We start from the raw sequence: 17,435 nt of genomic DNA on the forward strand, positions 1-17,435 counted from the left end.
TTAGTGTTGATCAGAATAAGTAAAGAGAGTAATGTCTGAGTACGTTCAGTTTTGCTCAGCTATTTGAAAAGCAAATAATGTAAGAGGTTTATCAGCACAGTCATTCATTAATTTTTCTAAGGAGACGTTTCACACTCGTAAAGTGAAACAATTTATTACATATGAATTAATGAAAAATATGATAATGTGTCCCATGCAGAAAAAGTACTAAAAGTTTCACATTATTCATGCCATTTATTCAAAGAAAATTATACATACAGTATTATGTACTTTAATATTCACAATACGTTACAAATTCTTTTTTTCTATGAAGCTATCTATAGTCATTTGTTTCCGCTGACTCTTCAATGCTTGACAAAAATGCGACACAGCATTATTGTCAAATTTGTAGTGCACGTAGCCACTGCTTTATTGGGGAGATGATTTTCAGTGTACAATGCAACCAATTCCTGTGCTTTCAGCATTTCTCTTATTGCGCCAGAAGATTGCTGCTTTGCCGTTACTGCCATCTCCTCCTCCTCTTCCTCTTCTTCTTCTTCTTCTTCTTCTTCTTCTTCTTCTTCTTCACCATAACTCCTCTCCACAACTCCTGCTGTGAAACACACTGCAACTCCATAAGTTCTTCGGTGGTTATTTCTTGGCTGTGATCTTCCCCAAGCTCATTAATGTTATTGTTATCCACTTCTAGTCCCATGCTCTTGGCCCAAGACACAATCTTGTTGACTACAGGCGCCATAAGTACTGACTCAAATGCCTCAGAGTCACATTTGACAACACACTCCGGGCAAAGCTTCTTCCAAGCAAACCCCTTCCCACACCTTTTTGATCATCTTGACGCTGGTTGTTGAAGTGATATTTCCAAAACTCTCTGAGAGAGATTGGTAGCTTCAGTCAACTCAAAGCAATGCTGGAAGACTGCATTAATGTAGAGCTTCTTAAAGTTAGGAATAATTTGGTGGTCCATAGACTGGAGAAAAGGAGTGGTGTTGGAAAGCAGAAATTGGATCTTTATGAATTGAAATTCTTCAAGAAGGTGGCCTTGTAGGCCTGGAGAATGGGTCGGAGCATTTTCCATAACGAACAAGATATGGAGTGGCTGATTCATTTCAAGCCAGTATTTTTTCACTAAAGGACCAAACACTTCATTGATCCAGTCAGGAGAAAGATCGCATATCACCCAAGCCTTGTTTTTGGACCTCCACATCATGTTTAACCTGCTCTCCTGGATTTTACACTTCTCGAAGGTTCATGGAGTTTCTAAATGATGAACAAGCAGCGGTTTAATTTTCAATTGGCTTGTTAATGGACAATGCATTCTCCTCTGCTGTTGTAAAGGTATGCTGTGACATCTTTTTCCAAAATAGACCTGTCTCATTACAATTAAAAACCTGTAGTAGTAAATAACCCTCAGAAGCTAGAGCATCGTGAAGTTACTGATGAAGTTCTCTGCTGCCTATGTGTTGGAGCTGGCTACTTCACTGTGCCCCACAATGCTGTGGATGCTAATTCTTCTCTTAAACTTCTTGTACCATCCACAGCTTCCCTTAAACACTTCTTTGGCCGATGATGACCCTGGTGTCTTCTTAACGAGGTTGGCGAATATTTTTCTCATGTTCTCATTAATAGTGTCACCTTGCAATTGCTTTTCATTCACCCATATAAAGAGCAACCTTTTGATATTGTCCAGAAAATGAAACCATTGTTTAAATACTCTTGTCACTCTCTTTGAAGCATCTATCTACACTCCTGGAAATGGAAAAAAGAACACATTGACACCGGTGTGTCAGACCCACCATACTTGCTCCGGACACTGCGAGAGGGCTGTACAAGCAATGATCACACGCACGGCACAGCGGGCACACCAGGAACCGCGGTGTTGGCTGTCGAATGGCGCTAGCTGCGCAGCATTTGTGCACCGCCGCCGTCAGTGTCAGCCAGTTTGCCGTGGCATACGGAGCTCCATCGCAGTCTTTAACATTGGTAGCATGCCGCGACAGCGTGGACGTGAACCGTATGTGCAGTTGACGGACTTTGAGCGAGGGCGTATAGTGGGCATGCGGGAGGCCGGGTGGACGTACCGCCGAATTGCTCAACACGTGGGGCGTGAGGTCTCCACAGTACATCGATATTGTCGCCAGTGGTCGGCGGAAGGTGCACGTGCCCGTCGACCTGGGACCGGACCGCAACGACGCACGGATGCACGCCAAGACCGTAGGATCCTACGCAGTGCCGTAGGGGACCGCACCGCCACTTCCCAGCAAATTAGGGACACTGTTGCTCCTGGGGTATCGGCGAGGACCATTCGCAACCGTCTCCATGAAGCTGGGCTACGGTCCCGCACACCGTTAGGCCGTCTTCCGCTCACGCCTCAACATTGTGCAGCCCGCCTCCAGTGGTGTCGCGACCTGGGACCGGACCGCAACGACGCACGGATGCACGCCAAGACCGTAGGATCCTACGCAGTGCCGTAGGGGACCGCACCGCCACTTCCCAGCAAATTAGGGACACTGTTGCTCCTGGGGTATCGGCGAGGACCATTCGCAACCGTCTCCATGAAGCTGGGCTACGGTCCCGCACACCGTTAGGCCGTCTTCCGCTCACGCCTCAACATTGTGCAGCCCGCCTCCAGTGGTGTCGCGACAGGCGTGAATGGAGGGACGAATGGAGACGTGTCGTCATCAGCGATGAGAGTCGCTTCTGCCTTGGTGCCAATGATGGTCGTATGCGTGTTTGGCGCCGTGCAGGTGAGTGCCACAATCAGGACTGCATACGACCGAGGCACACAGGGCCAACACCCGGCATCATGGTGTGGGGAGCGATCTCCTACACTGGCCGTACACCACTGGTGATCGTCGAGGGGACACTGAATAGTGCACGGTACATCCAAACCGTCATCGAACCCATCGTTCTACCATTCCTAGACCAGCAAGGGAACTTGCTGTTCCAACAGGACAATGCACGTCCGCATGTATCCCGTGCCACCCAACGTGCTCTAGAAGGTGTAAGTCAACTACCCTGGCCAGCAAGATCTCCGGATCTGTCCCCCATTGAGCATGTTTGGGACTGGATGAAGCGTCGTCTCACGCGGTCTGCACGTCCAGCACGAACGCTGGTCCAGCTGAGGCGCCAGGTGGAAATGGCATGGCAAGCCGTTCCACAGGACTACATCCAGCATCTCTACGATCGTCTCCATGGAAGAATAGCAGCCTGCATTGCTGCGAAAGGTGGATATACACTGTACTAGTGCCGACATTGTGCATGCTCTGTTGCCTGTGTCTATGTGCCTGTGGTTCTGTCAGTGTGATCATGTGATGTATCTGACCCCAGGAATGTGTCAATAAAGTTTCCCCTTCCTGGGACAATGAATTCACGGTGTTCTTATTTCAATTTCCAGGAGTGTATCTCGTTAATCTTGTCCTTGTTCTTGAGGATAGTGCAAGTAGTTAATGTAGGCTGATTATATGTGTGTGCTAAATCGGCAAGGCTCACACCACATTCGCATTTCTCAGTAATTTTACATTTCATTTCCAAGATCATTTTCTTTCTCTTATGGTCGTCATGTTGTGGCTTTATCATCGGGAACATTTCACATAAAAAAAAAAAAAAAAAAAAAAAAAAAACACTGTGTGAACACAAGTTTAGAAACAATGTGAGATCACAAGCTGCACTAAGCTGGTAGCGGAAAGAACGCTAAACCCAGACTGCAGTACCTACCAAAGACATTGTTCATATGCTGTTGCCGGCAATAAAGGTATTAACATTGTTGAATGTCCCCTCCCCATGTGCGAACAGCTGGTGAAGTCACACTAAATTGTTGTCACTTGTTATGTGAAACATCACTTTTTAAGCGAGTCTTTTCTTACAATTTGTTTTGCTTGTTATGCAAATTGTGCATCATGGGAGGTGCTCATTAAGCGAGATTCCACTGTATAGGAAAACTGTTGGCATTTGAAACCACTTACAATTGTCTCTGAATGAATAAATATAGGTCCTGTACGGTTTTCAATGGAATTTTATACTATTTTTCCTGCAAAATAGTGGCAGGTTCAAGTAACAGTGATAAAGGTGAATAGTGATTATGTATTCTTTTCTTCATAGTAGACCACAAAGGCCAAATAACATTCAGATGTGGTGATGTGATAACCCATCCTCATGTTCACAAAATCACTCCTGGATGATGCGAGCTGTGAGACTGGGACCTCTTGTCTTGGAACACAGCACCCTCATTGGGGAACAAACATTGTACCATTGGATGGACCTGATCAGCCAAAATAATCCTTGACAGCTGTCAATCTTTGGGGCCCATGGAAAACAATGGTATGGCTGCCCAAATTGTCACTGAATCCTCACCAGGTTTCACTCTTTGGATGTAAACTCCGCCAGAATTTGGGAACTGTGTGATGAAACTCATTCGCCCAAATGACTTTCTTCCATTGCTTCATGATCCATTTTTTATGGCTCTGGCTCCATGTTTTCCTTGTTACGGGCATTTGCATCACTGATGAGTGATTTTGGAATTCCAGCTCATCCTGCAATTTCCTGCTTCTGGAACTCCCTTCATGTTTTGTCACTAAAAAGATCTGTGAATGCGACATTCAGAACTCCAGTGACTTTTCTAGTTACTCTGTCTTCTTTTTTTCGTCACAATCTTTTTCATTGACAATCTGTCATGCTTACTCAACACGCATTTTTGTCTGTGTTGTAACTTAGTGGGTGAAGTTTTCCCATTTTCCCTCTATGTAGTGTAAATCTTCGATATAGTGACTCTTGAAACATCAAACACTTCAGTGACCTTGGTTGTGAAGCACCTACCATACAAGCACCAAAAATTTGCCCACATTTGAATTCTCTTAGCTCTGACATAATGTACACTCACAACTACACAGAACACTGTTCTGACCACAACCGACACTTGCAACATATTGACGACATTGAACAGGTGCCATTTGAGGTCAAATACAACTTGTAGGCTTAACCACCATCTGCATTTATGTTCAAGTGTGCAATTTTTGTTTTTTGTTTTAAGTGGAGTACCCATATCACCTCATAAACCGATATAATCTCATAGGAGATAGTAACAATATTAGAGAAGGAAGGTTGCTACTCACCAAGTAGCGGAGATGCTGAGTCGTGTTACGCACAACAAAAAGATTCACACAATTATAGCTTTCGGCCATTAATGTCTTTGTCAGCAATAGCCACATGTGTGCGCGCCCACACACACACACACACACACACACACACACACACACACACACACACACACACACACACACAAAACTGCAATCCCAGACAACTGAAAACACACTGCAAGCAGCACCAGTGCATGATGGGAGTGGCGACTGGGTGGGGGTAAGGAGGAGGCTGGGGCGGAGTGGGGGAGGGATAGTATGGTGGGGGTGGCGGACAGTGAAGTGCTGCAGTTTAGACAGAGGGCAGGGGGGAAGGGGGGGGGACGAAGTAGTGGAAAGGAGAGAGATGATAAGAAATAAAAGGACTGGGTGTGGTGGTGAAATGATGGCTGTCTAACACTGGAATTGGAACAGGGAGGGGGCTAGATGGGTGAGGACAGTGACTAACGAAGGTTGAGGCCAGGAGAGTTATGGGAACGTAAGATGTATTGCAGGGGAAGTTTCCACCTGCACTGTTCAGAAAAGCTGGTGTTGGTGGGAAGGATCCATTTGTCATATGCTGTGAAGCAGTCATTGGAATGAAGGATATCATGTTTGGCAGTGTGTTCAGCAACAGGACGGTACACTTGTTTCCGGGCTACAGTTTGTCGGTGGCCATGCGGACAGAAAGCTTGTTGGTTATCATGCCTACACAGAATGCAGCACAGTGGTTGCAGCTTAGCTTTTAAATCACATGAATGTTTTCACAGGTAGCCCTGCCTTTCATGGAATCTAGGTGATGTTAGTGACCGGACTGCAGTAGGTGGTGGAAGGAGGATTTATGGGGCAGGTCTTGCATCTAGGTCTATTACAGGGGTATGAGCCATGAGGTAAGGGATTGGGAGCAGAGGTTGTGTAAGGATGGACAAGTATATTCTGTAGGTTCAGTGGATGGCGGAATACAACTGTTGGAGGCATTGGAAGGATAGTGGGCAGGACACTTCTCATTTCAGGGCATGATGAGAGGTAATCGAACCCTGGTGGAGTCCTGGGTGCTACTGTGTTACGAGGGGAATGCTGCTCTGTGGCCAGACTGCGGGACTTTGGGAGATCCAGATAGCTAGGCTGTATGGAAGGGACTTCTTGGTGTGGAATGGGTTGCAGCTGTTGAAGTGGAGGTCAGTAGGTTTGATATGGATGGAGGTACTGATGTAGCAGTCTCTGAGGTAGAGGTCAACATCTAGGAAGGTGGCTTGTTTTTTGAGTAGGACCAGGTGAAGCAAATGGGAGAGAAGTTGTTGAGGTGTCCTCAATGAATCTGAACCAGGTGAGGGGTTTAGGCTTGTGCGTGTTTAGGAAGGATCCCTCTTGATAGCCCATGAAGAGGTTGGCATAGGATGGTGTGTTGCGGGTGCCCATAGCCATACCCCGGACTTGTTTGTAGGTAATGTCTCATAGGAGATACATAAGATTACAGTGTTGCTAGGGTCATTGGCAAATGTGTCACTGGTGTTTTAAGTTTAATATAATATGACTTTTAAGAACCTTACACAAAATTTTTAGAAAGGATCAAACTCTGTAGAATCTAATAGAAGAACTAAACATCCAGGAATCTTTCTTTTTTTTCAGTACCATAATTTTCAGAGAAAATAAGTAACTGGACAATGTCAAGTAATTATCTTAAAATGAAATATTTAAAACCATTAAGATATCAAATTTTGTCTGTGAAAGTATAGACTTGTTTGTGGGCTGAAGAGATTTGGAAGTAAATGCAAAGTACCTACATAAATCATAAAAGTGAGCTTTATAAGGGATGTAAATTGCCATCTAGCTGCTCCTACTGGGGGCTTAAATTTTTATGGATGTCTATGGCTCCCGCAGAAGTGGTGTTCACTTATACTTTATGCTCACCAAAAGGTTAATAAATTCATCAGTTCTTGGAACAATGATGCAATTCAACTAAACGGCCAAGGATTGTCACAGAATTGAGCAGTTTAGCAGAATTAATTGAATTTATTGTACTTCCAACACACAACAGAACATTGTGAGTCACACATGTTCTGGATGGCTGTTAATTAATGCACAATGTTCAATTCTCTGTCACACTCCCACTTCACAACAAGTAATTAAAGCCTGAACTTTATCTAATTTCAAAGCTAAATTCAAAGTCCCCCGACCTTGAATGATTCAAAGTCCAGCTACGGTTGAAAATTTTTCAAGTGCTACACACTAGCAGAATGTCTCAAAGTCCAACAGCGTGGCAGTTCCATTGTTCATCTATGAAAACGTTTAACTTACACGAACTGCCTGCTAACAGAGAACTGCCCTTGACCATGTCAGGTAAACGATTTCCCCAAAAGGGCCCTTATATTGGCTATTTCTAGTTGCAGCATCTGTTTCTCCGTCATTTTGTGTCATCATTTCAATTTTTTTCAGTTTACACATGAGTGGTACATGTCAGAGGATGCATCTTCCCAGCACACATCTCAGTATGATTTTATAAATTTTTCTATAATTATTTCCTCTTCAACAGCTGTAAAACATGAAAAATTTTTAGTAGAAACAATATTCAGTCCAAGACAGCTTGTTTAAAATTAGAAAATTAGTATAAAGTTATTACTTTCTCGCATGCTAAGATAGGGTAAATCACCAGCTGTTGTGTGTTGAGTTTTACTGGGAGCAGATGCTATTTGTTTAGGTGAGCTCAACTGTGACTACGGTTCTTGATATGGCTCAACACAGATCTTTAGAGTTAGATTGAATTGCTTCGTGGGTTGTGGTACCTTGTCTTAACATCTACTTTCTCATACTGCAATGGGTTTCTGACACGATTCTTGAGTTAGTTTGATTATTATATAAGTCTAGTAAGCAACTGAATTCATGTTGTTACAAAGGATGGGAAGGCTTATTTGGTACAGAACACAAGTGTTGCCTCCACTGGTACAACTTGGAAATCTTTCGTCATTCATCCTGTTGCATTATCACAAAAGAAAGAGTGATATATGTGCTATATTTTCTAATGGTTTCCATGTGATGTAGTTTAGTATACACTTAGGGAAGAACTTTCACTTTCTGCAGAGTGTGTGTTGCGTATCTAACATGTGAAAAATTAAAACTTTATGCTGGCCGTGGTTTTGAAACTAGATCCCAGCCTTTTATGGGATCAATTACTTCATAATGCCTCGTGGACTAACTCAAAACCTCAGCTTGCCTTGGACTCTTCCCATTTGCTTCCAAATATTGCAATGGCATATCCAACGCTTCATGGTTATTTCTGAGAAAAGATCTTTCCACTAAGCAGAGTTTGGAAGGAAAGAGGCAAGAGTCCATGGAAGTCACGGCTCTGAGTTGGTTGATAGTGCGTTAGTGTGATGTTAACTGTAGCATGCTTCTGAGAGAAAGTTGTGGATGTGTGTTCAGATACCGGTCTAATCCACAGTTTTATCATCGTAATTTAATCTGTAAAGTATAGTTTTTGATTTACCGAAATTAGTCCTTTTGGCTGGCCTTTGTAGTAATTACATTGACTTTTATCTTTTCATTTTTCAGGTTACTACAGGGTTCGAGCTCTATATAACATTTGAACCATTGGTTACAAAGCTCAGTGCAATTAATGCAGTCAATAAACTTCTGCGTTGGATTAAGAAAGAAGAGGAACGTCTGTTTATATTAAATGCACCAACCTTTTAATTAAGTATTTGCGTATTACTTATGAAGCTGAGTTTGAATTCTACCACCTTAAAAATAGACTGTTTCTAAAGCCAGTTACGTTGCCCTGTTCAAAAAACTGAATTATTCATGTAATTCTGGCCTTTCCTTTGGCTTTACAGCAATAACAGAATTGTAAAGATTTTGTTGACATTGATGTCTTTGGATCAGGTGTCATCTCTTCTCTGTTAAAATCTGAGACATTCAAGAACACAAAACAGACCAAATGTAACAAGCTAAATAGTCCTCTTGAAAACAATATAAACAGTATTAATATAGGTAAATTAGACATTCTCTTTTGAATGAGATGATGATTGTTGGTGCCTTTTTGGAAATAGCATAGTTTCATCAAAAGTTACACAAGAAATGATAAATACAAAGCGAATTGATTTGCAGAAAAGGCGATTATCTCCAATTCACAAAATCCAGAATTCTTGCATAATGATGATATGCAGTAGCAAACATAGTCAGGTGTTTCTGCTTTTTGAATGAGAAAGAAAGAAGAGAGAGAGATGTTTGAATCTCCTTTATAATATCATTCATTCGGGGATACTGTGACATATATTGCTTATTTGTGTACATGTATGATTGGTCATAATCGTAATTCAGTCTGTTTTGTTATATATACTGTGGAATGCTGTAATGAGCAGAATACTTATGTACATGATGAAAAACTGTTCTCTTTTTTGTAAGAGTTGTTATAAATTACAGTATCTGAGTGGTGGAGAATTTTAAGTGTGTATGATCACTTCCTTTTGCAACTTCTCAGATACTGTTATAGACCTTGGCTACTGTGTAGCCTCAGTGTATATTGTTCATTGTAATAAAACATTCCAGTACAAAATGTGTGTGCATTCACAACAACAAGAGCAACAATAACAACAGCAACAACAATAATATTAATATAGGGGACCACTCATCTTAACATGTGTGGTTTACATAAGGGGTAGGAATGTGTGCCTAGAAATACTTAGAGAAATTTTAGGAATGTCTCTCTTACCGATTTTGCCGTGGCATTTCAACTTTTTTACTTAACTTACTTTACCTACTTTTTTAGCATGTATTTTGCTGCTTTTTTCTTTTGAAAAAGGTCTTCAACTTTTTATCAGTGAAAATTCCTAGAATAGCTTGTAAATTATTGCCAAGTCATCCATAAAAGTTAGACAGCATACTTGAATCTTTGCTGATTTTCTTCATAAAAATTGTACTATTTTGGTGGCTATGAAGTTACGAATTATAGACATTTGTCATACTTTCATAACATAGCTAAACAGTAAAGGTTATCTATCATGCCATGTAACAGACCTTTCGGATTTTCTGGATTATGTTCAGTTGGCATACTTCACTTACTGTACCTGCTGTTACTATGGGAGTGACAAAGTTTCAGTTCTTTGCAGTGAAGCTGAAGAACATCTCATAAGTCAAATAAGGTAAACAAAAATGTATAAATGCTGCATAACTAAAAATAAATAAATACTATGTTACTAGTGTCGGAAGCTCCATTTGACTGTTCACATATGATGCTATTATCTATAGGGAAAATGCAACACCAGAGGTAGGTAGCAGAATAAGGGAAGACTTGCAGAGAATAAATAATTGATGCAGTGACTGGCAGTTGTGAATCACTCTAAGATATAAATCTACAATTTCATTGCCTACTTTCAAGTGATCAGTAGTTTCCTTCTCGATAAAAAGCTCATCTTGAATATGCTGTCTGTTTTCTCACCAGCTGAAACCTTGAGTGAAGAACTGCTACTCAACACTGAAAGAAACGTAACAGGAAATAACACTATACTATTGCTACAACCACTTCTGCATTTGTGTGGCTTATTGATACTCTCAGTTACACAATACTGTTTCTTTGATGACAATCCATTATCCAAGACTTTTATTGAATGGGAAAAAGTTTCTCTCCAGAATTTCACTGTAGGTACAGTATTATTTTGTTTTAACACCAAATTCTGTGAGAGTTGTCCATTGCTTCTCTATTAGAGTGAGAACCACCATCTGAAAGTAATAAATTGTGACTTTGAATAATAAGGTTTTAGGTTAGGACAGACTGTGATTCGTGTAAACATCACTTGCTTCAGAGGTACACTGCACCGTTATGTTGATTTATTTAAGAAAGTAGCTTAATGTAAATCTTGATTTTTGAATGTATGTGTGTTAATTAAAGCATTTACAGCTTGTGGGTACTTGCAGTACATAGGTATCACCCAGCAAAACAAACAGATTACTTGGCAATGGTGGAGCACTGTCGTGCTTACAATTGACAAACCGGGAGAGGAAATGATAACAGTGCGCACTCTGATACTCTCAAAAGTGGAGTGTTCTTAAATGCTACACACCACTTAGTGAAGTGCCCATTTAGAACAAGAGCATAAACCTTGGCTGTTGACAATAATTAACTGACAGTATTTGTAAAACTGCCTTCCCTGGTGATGTTGCTATTTTCCACAGCTCTGTCTGTAGAGACGTCTTCTGCTGTTTTAAATAGAGGATGATAATGTCGGTCTTATGTTCAAATCTCTGCCAACTGATTGTATCGTATTTTCAGTTTCCTTGTTGGTTAAAATCTCTCTCTTCTAGTGCTCATCATGCACTTTTTAGGAATAATACTTGACTTTTCTAGTTTTCTAATGTTACAAGAGCAAAAGCTAATTTCACAGCTGCATAATCAAATTGACAGTGGGGTCTGGTGACAAGTGTTATTGCCTAGAAACACCAAGGTCCCTGGTTTGATTTCCAGTGACCACCTCAAATTGTTCTCAGGTGCAAGGTCTGGAAGCAGCACCACTCAGTTTTGTGAGGCAACTGGAAAGATGCTTGAAAATAAAAGCATCGAAATTGACACAGAAGTTGCTGACATAACTTTATGTCAAAAGACTTGCACCATCCTGGGTGACACAACATTTATTTAAGCAAAAGCATCAGATGTTATTTTTTCAGGTTAGCAAGCGAAATGCCTGATGTATTAAAACTATGGATCTTATTGTTTGCAAAATTACAGATGTGTTCTATAGGATTTTGGTCTAGATGGTAGTAGGAAGAGAACCATTTTATTGGAAAATTGTCATTGAAATAAAGAAGAGAAGATTGGTTCTCCGTATTTAATGCCAAAACTTCACTTTCCTTGTCTGTGCATATTTCTAATTTTTTTCGTGTTTGTTCCTAAAAGATAGTCTGAGGTTTTCCTGATATGATCATAAAGGGAAAGCGAACATGAAACGAAACTCGGTATTTACAACAATGAAATGTTGTCTGGCATTGTTGTTTGACAATTTTCTTTGCACATTGTAACAGTGCTGCCGCGACTATCAAGGTTTATTAACATGAGAGATAAAGTTTTTATTGGAAGAGTTTTCATTGCTGTCAAATTTTATTGATATGAGAAATGTCTGAGGCACTATGAAAAGAAAGTAAACATCTTAAAGTACTCAATGTTAAACACGACACGCAAGGATAGTGCTGGAAAGTCACAATGAGCATGGCTGTTATCACACCCAGAAGAGAAAGTAGTGTGGTCTGGCCTGGGTCAGACGACCCCAGGGCCGGCCGAAGTGGCCGTGCTGTTAAAGGCGCTGCAGTCTGGAACCGCAAGACCGCTACGGTCGCAGGTTCGAATCCTGCCTTGGGCATGGATGTTTGTGATGTCCTTAGGTTAGTTAGGTTTAACTAGTTCTAAGTTCTAGGGGACTAATGACCTCAGCAGTTGAGTCCCATAGTGCTCAGAGCCATTTGAACCATTTTTGAACCAGACGACCCCAGAATAACAGACCTGTATGTAACAGCAGCCAAAACACGGAAGTGAGAGCCCAAGTTGGGTGTTTCCAGACTATTTGAGGTGGATCGAGTAACTTCTGGAAAGATTTCTGTCATTAAAACGACCTCCAGTAACAGCTGGAGAAAGCAACGCTGCTAGAGACCCTGAGAAAGAAATATATAAAAGGCAGTTGGGGGCAGTCTCGACAGTTGGAGTCACAGCTGGTCAGTACCAGGGGTCATCAGAGTTGTCGAGCGCTGTCACTATAGAGTGACCGTTCGACAATGCTGCAGTAAACTACGAGAAGACTGTACACATTTGAGGGAGGCAACTGATTTACCAAGAAGCATCCAGCCACAATTGTTACCTTGAATTTTCTGCCTGTTAGTAAAGAACAAGCTCTGTAGAGCATGTCTCTAGAAGTATTAATGAATAGTTGTATTTGTATGTGTTTTCAGAATATTCAGAGGGACACTTGTCTTCTTGTGTGAGTAAGGTGTTTTGTTATGTGAATTGCAATAAAGGATAATAAGTATTGTTGTGTGTATCAGAATATAGGAATGCATGAGCACTGCCTCACACTCATCTCCTATTGCAGTTCAAGTATTTCATCGTGTATCATCAGAATGAGTTACAAGCAGAGCACTCATTTCTCACAGTGAACAGGAACTGGGAGTTGCTGGCAAGGACTAAGATAGAGGGAGGTAGTGTAATTGTTTATGTGTAAAAGCCCATTGTAAGACACCACTCTGAGAAGGGTTGAATTACTGAGAAGTAAAGTATTCTTACATTGCATCTGGCAGTGTTTGCATCCTATTCACTTATTAAGAAGCCAAAAACCTTCTCCATCGCACCCTTATACAGGTAAACTCCACAGTGACGTCAGTGCCCTGACTGTACGGTGCAGGCCACACTTGCATTGTGGGCTTTCAAATAAAAACTGTGATCCTCAACTATGTACTCTCAGACTCAGAGTTGAAATATTAAAAGTTTTGGCTGGTTTATTTGTCTGGGGGCTGGGATACGTAGTTGCTGCATTACAAGCCAAATACTGCTGGGTCTACAGTGTACAGTATGAATATACACATGAATCGAATGCTCGAAGGTTCCTATCTCTCAGCAATTGCGAATTTTGAATGTAACATAGAAATTTATAAATGAAAGATTGCAACTAAATAAAATTTGCAGTTACTATTTTTAACAACTGTAAATGATGAGTACGATAACAGAATACCTTTAAGAATGCTTTTATTACTGCAAAACACTTATTGGTGTCGATGGTCCAGCAATTAAATGAAATATAAGTTGAATAACAGGGAAACAATAGATTCCTACTTCATATAATTCATTATGAACAACAACATAGCTCACGAGATATTCACTTCTATATGCATACTATGTCTTCACTGCAGAAGCCACAGAAATCTCAAAAGTGCACAAGTCGGCACTACAAAATATTTTTATCTCCTGCGACCACGCACAAACTGCTCAACACTTTCCAAGTATTTCCTGTGATGGTCCAGCGCGCCTTCCCGTCCAGCATTCCCCAGTGTCCTCTGCCACCCAGTGCTCCTCCCCCACTTCCATACAGTCTCTCCATTGACTTCGGTAGTCGCCTACCATAGTAATGAGTGCTGTGTTTGGCTAGAGCGCTTCTCCCACCATGTCTTCAAGCCAACGCACACTCACAAACGTATTGAAACACACACAAAATACTGGATTTACATTTAAATAAATTGAAATTAAATAAATATTCCTCGGCTGGACAATAAACACGCTCTAACACGCATTATTAAATATATAAACAAATTAAATAAACATATATCAAAGGAATAGAAACAAAAGTAGGCCAGTAGCCTAATGTCTCTGTTCTTTCTAAAACACAGTAAATATTTGACCAATTTCTTCATGAATTGTATATATTGGATATAAACATAGACATAGGCGAATAAATATATTTATAAGCATGCTGCTACCACTTTTTTGTGTAACTGTGGAATACTTATGGCCGACGCGATCAATAATAATTGGCCACTTTGACCTCCAATAACTCGTGTACTGTTCAAGTTATATGCCTGTAATTCATACCAGTTTAGGTTTACACTAATAGCTTTCTAAAGACACACCGATTGACAAAATCGGATGCACCGTTTAGATTTTGGAAGCTCATTGCTGGGTGTTACTTGTGTAATTTACAGTCAGATACTATACTTTAAACTAATAAAGATATTGAAAATCCTATTACACCATCAGAATCATTGTGTAAGTAATGGTAATGTACATTTTTCTTTTTAAGGTATGATGATTCCTCTGGCTATTATTAATTTCTACATGAACTGTGAAATGTCTGCCATTATGGATCATAAAGTCCTGCCATCTTTGGCACTCCCTGCATACAAAGCACAGTCCTCGACACAGTGTCAACATGGAATTCCCAGCCACGTGGTCGGCCTGGACCAAGCGCAGGGGCTACCGCTCTTGTTCCGGCTAATGTTCAGCACCACATGGTTGCCGACGAGCCCCGGCTTGCCGAGCGGTCCATGGGGCCATGCCAACTCCGAACTTAGAATATTTTCAGGGCGCCACAACTCGCCCCTTACCTCAAACACCTCCAGTTATTAACATTCTGGTTTCCCAGAATGTTCAGAAGTAGCACCCTTCAGTTCATACAAGTACATATAAAACAAATTACAAAGAACAGAATTAAATGATTAAAATGCCAGGCCAATAGTGTTTACATAATTTTTGTAGTGGTGTGGGAGCAGCATGGATTTTGGAATAAATTTAAACTAACACAAATTATGAACTGAATGGCATATTAAATAAATTCTTGCATTTCAGTTGTGCATAAACAAATTTTTGGACAAGAAATAAAATTTTTTAAATCCGCTTACACTAATGTGTGATTTTGTAAGCACTTCTTGTGCCACTCACTCAGCAGTAGGGCGCCTTCTTGCACAAATTTTTCTGTCGCACTACAAATGCCTCACACAGATTTTAGCATGAAGTATTGATCAACTCACATCAGTCTTTTGACCAAGTGCCTCGCAGAAATTGTGTCTGCCTCTGAATTCCAAGCTCCACCGTTTATCATGACAAATCAGTCTACAACGAAAACCAAAAGTAGAAACCTGTGAACAAACCATTTCCCAAACCCAACCTAGATCCTCACTAAAGATTCCCTCCAGTGGAAAATGATACTTTAGGAACAAAGTCACAAGGCAAACGACTGAATCTCAGTAAGCTCAAATTCCCACAAGGTCTATTTAATTGATTTTCATAAATCCTTCCTACTTCCAGGCACCAAAAAAGTGTGTACACATACAATTGCAGTTTTAATACCCTCCAAATTGACCACTAAATTCTTTGCCACTCTCTTATACAAAGCATAAATCAATACATATTTTACTTAAATCCACGAGGTCACTGATCTCCACGCACCTGAGTGGCTAAACTTCCCCCTCTCACACACGCACAGTGCCACAATAAACTAACAAATTACTTATAAATCCCCAAGTAAAACATATAAATACATCCCTCCAAAATTACTGCTACTAATTACAAATCAGAACAGCTTTTCGTTTCTCCCCTTTCTCCATATACAGCCTCAACTCCATCACGTTTCTTAGACCCAAATGTTTTCCTGAGAAAGGGTATTTTAAACGGTATGCATTTGGGCGAGGGTGCTCTGCCACAACAAATCGTCCGTAGTATAACTCGAATAATTTCTTAATCTCTCCGTCCACTTCGCTGGAATGCTCTTTGGTGTGTACAAGCAGTTTGTTCCCCACTTTGTACTTCATCAGGTTTTATTGCCCATCATGTCTCCTTTTCCTTTCAAGAGCTAACTCTTTCATGCGGGCTGTTACTGCCTGCTCTCTTTCAGCAGCTGATTCAGCATTTCGTGTCGGGAATTGTACCGTTTCTGTGAGTAGGAAATTTGGTTTCAACCTGGTCATGACTACCAAAGGTGAGTACCCTGAAGCCTTACTTTTTACACTGTTGAGTACGTCCTCAAATGCACTCATGTATTCCATGCACTTGGAATGACGATTGCTGGCATACGTCCTACTTCCCATATATACCATTCACATGGGTTGCTCGCTGGGTGGTAGAGGGTTATACGGATATGTTGCACAACCTGGCCGTTCATAATGTGTCCAATCGTTTGAAGTAAACTGTGATCTGTTGTCAGACAACAACCTTTCTGGTTTTACAATATTCTTGAAGAAATTCTTCTCCGGTTTGGCGATCAGAGTTTTTGTATTTGCTTTCCGTATCGGATACAGTTTAATGAACTTACAGAACACATCCACCACAGCAAACATGTACTTCATGCCGCCACGCCTGTGGGTAGTGGGCCAAAATTGTCCACAGCCAGTAACTCGCCCACTTTAGTAGGTATAATGCTTTGCATTTCCCCCTGTTATGCGGTCGTGCAGTATTTGACCTGTTGACAATGGTCGCACGCTGCCAGCTGTGCGTGGGCCCGTCTGGCCAGGCTATTTATGTGGTCATATTCCTCAATGATTTCAGTGCACTTTTCGGCCCCGTAATATCTGTGACTTAAATGGATGTAGTCTATTAACTGTTCCACATAGGGAAAACACAGTCTCCATTTGTCTGTCTCTTCATCTTTTCGCTGGAATAACACTCCCTTGTGTATCTTAAAATATTTGGGTACTTTCTCGTATCCCTTGCTGTCGAAATTCACCTTAATGTGTTTCAGTTCAGGATCGTCATTTTGTGCTCGCCGCATATTTTTGCACACCGCTACCCCCTTCATATACAGTAGCTTAAATTCATTCAGCTCCTCCGTTCCAGCATCTTCTGCCCCCACTGGTAATCTGGAC

General features: G+C 41.2%; 1 protein-coding gene across 1 annotated transcript in view; it reads left to right on the forward strand.

Annotated features, from left to right (window-relative positions):
• The window catches only part of LOC126262960 (vacuolar fusion protein MON1 homolog A), a 115,172-nt gene extending 105,509 nt beyond the window's left edge, over nt 1-9,663 (forward strand). Inside the window, exon 8 of the mRNA XM_049959909.1 lies at nt 8,661-9,663. Coding sequence (XP_049815866.1) covers nt 8,661-8,801 — 141 coding nt within the window. The 3' untranslated portion in view covers nt 8,802-9,663. The remainder of the gene's footprint in view (nt 1-8,660) is intronic.
• Nucleotides 9,664-17,435: the final 7,772 nt, after the last annotated feature.

This window comes from Schistocerca nitens, chromosome 6 (assembly GCF_023898315.1).
Source record: "Schistocerca nitens isolate TAMUIC-IGC-003100 chromosome 6, iqSchNite1.1, whole genome shotgun sequence".
NCBI lineage: Eukaryota > Metazoa > Arthropoda > Insecta > Orthoptera > Acrididae > Schistocerca > Schistocerca nitens.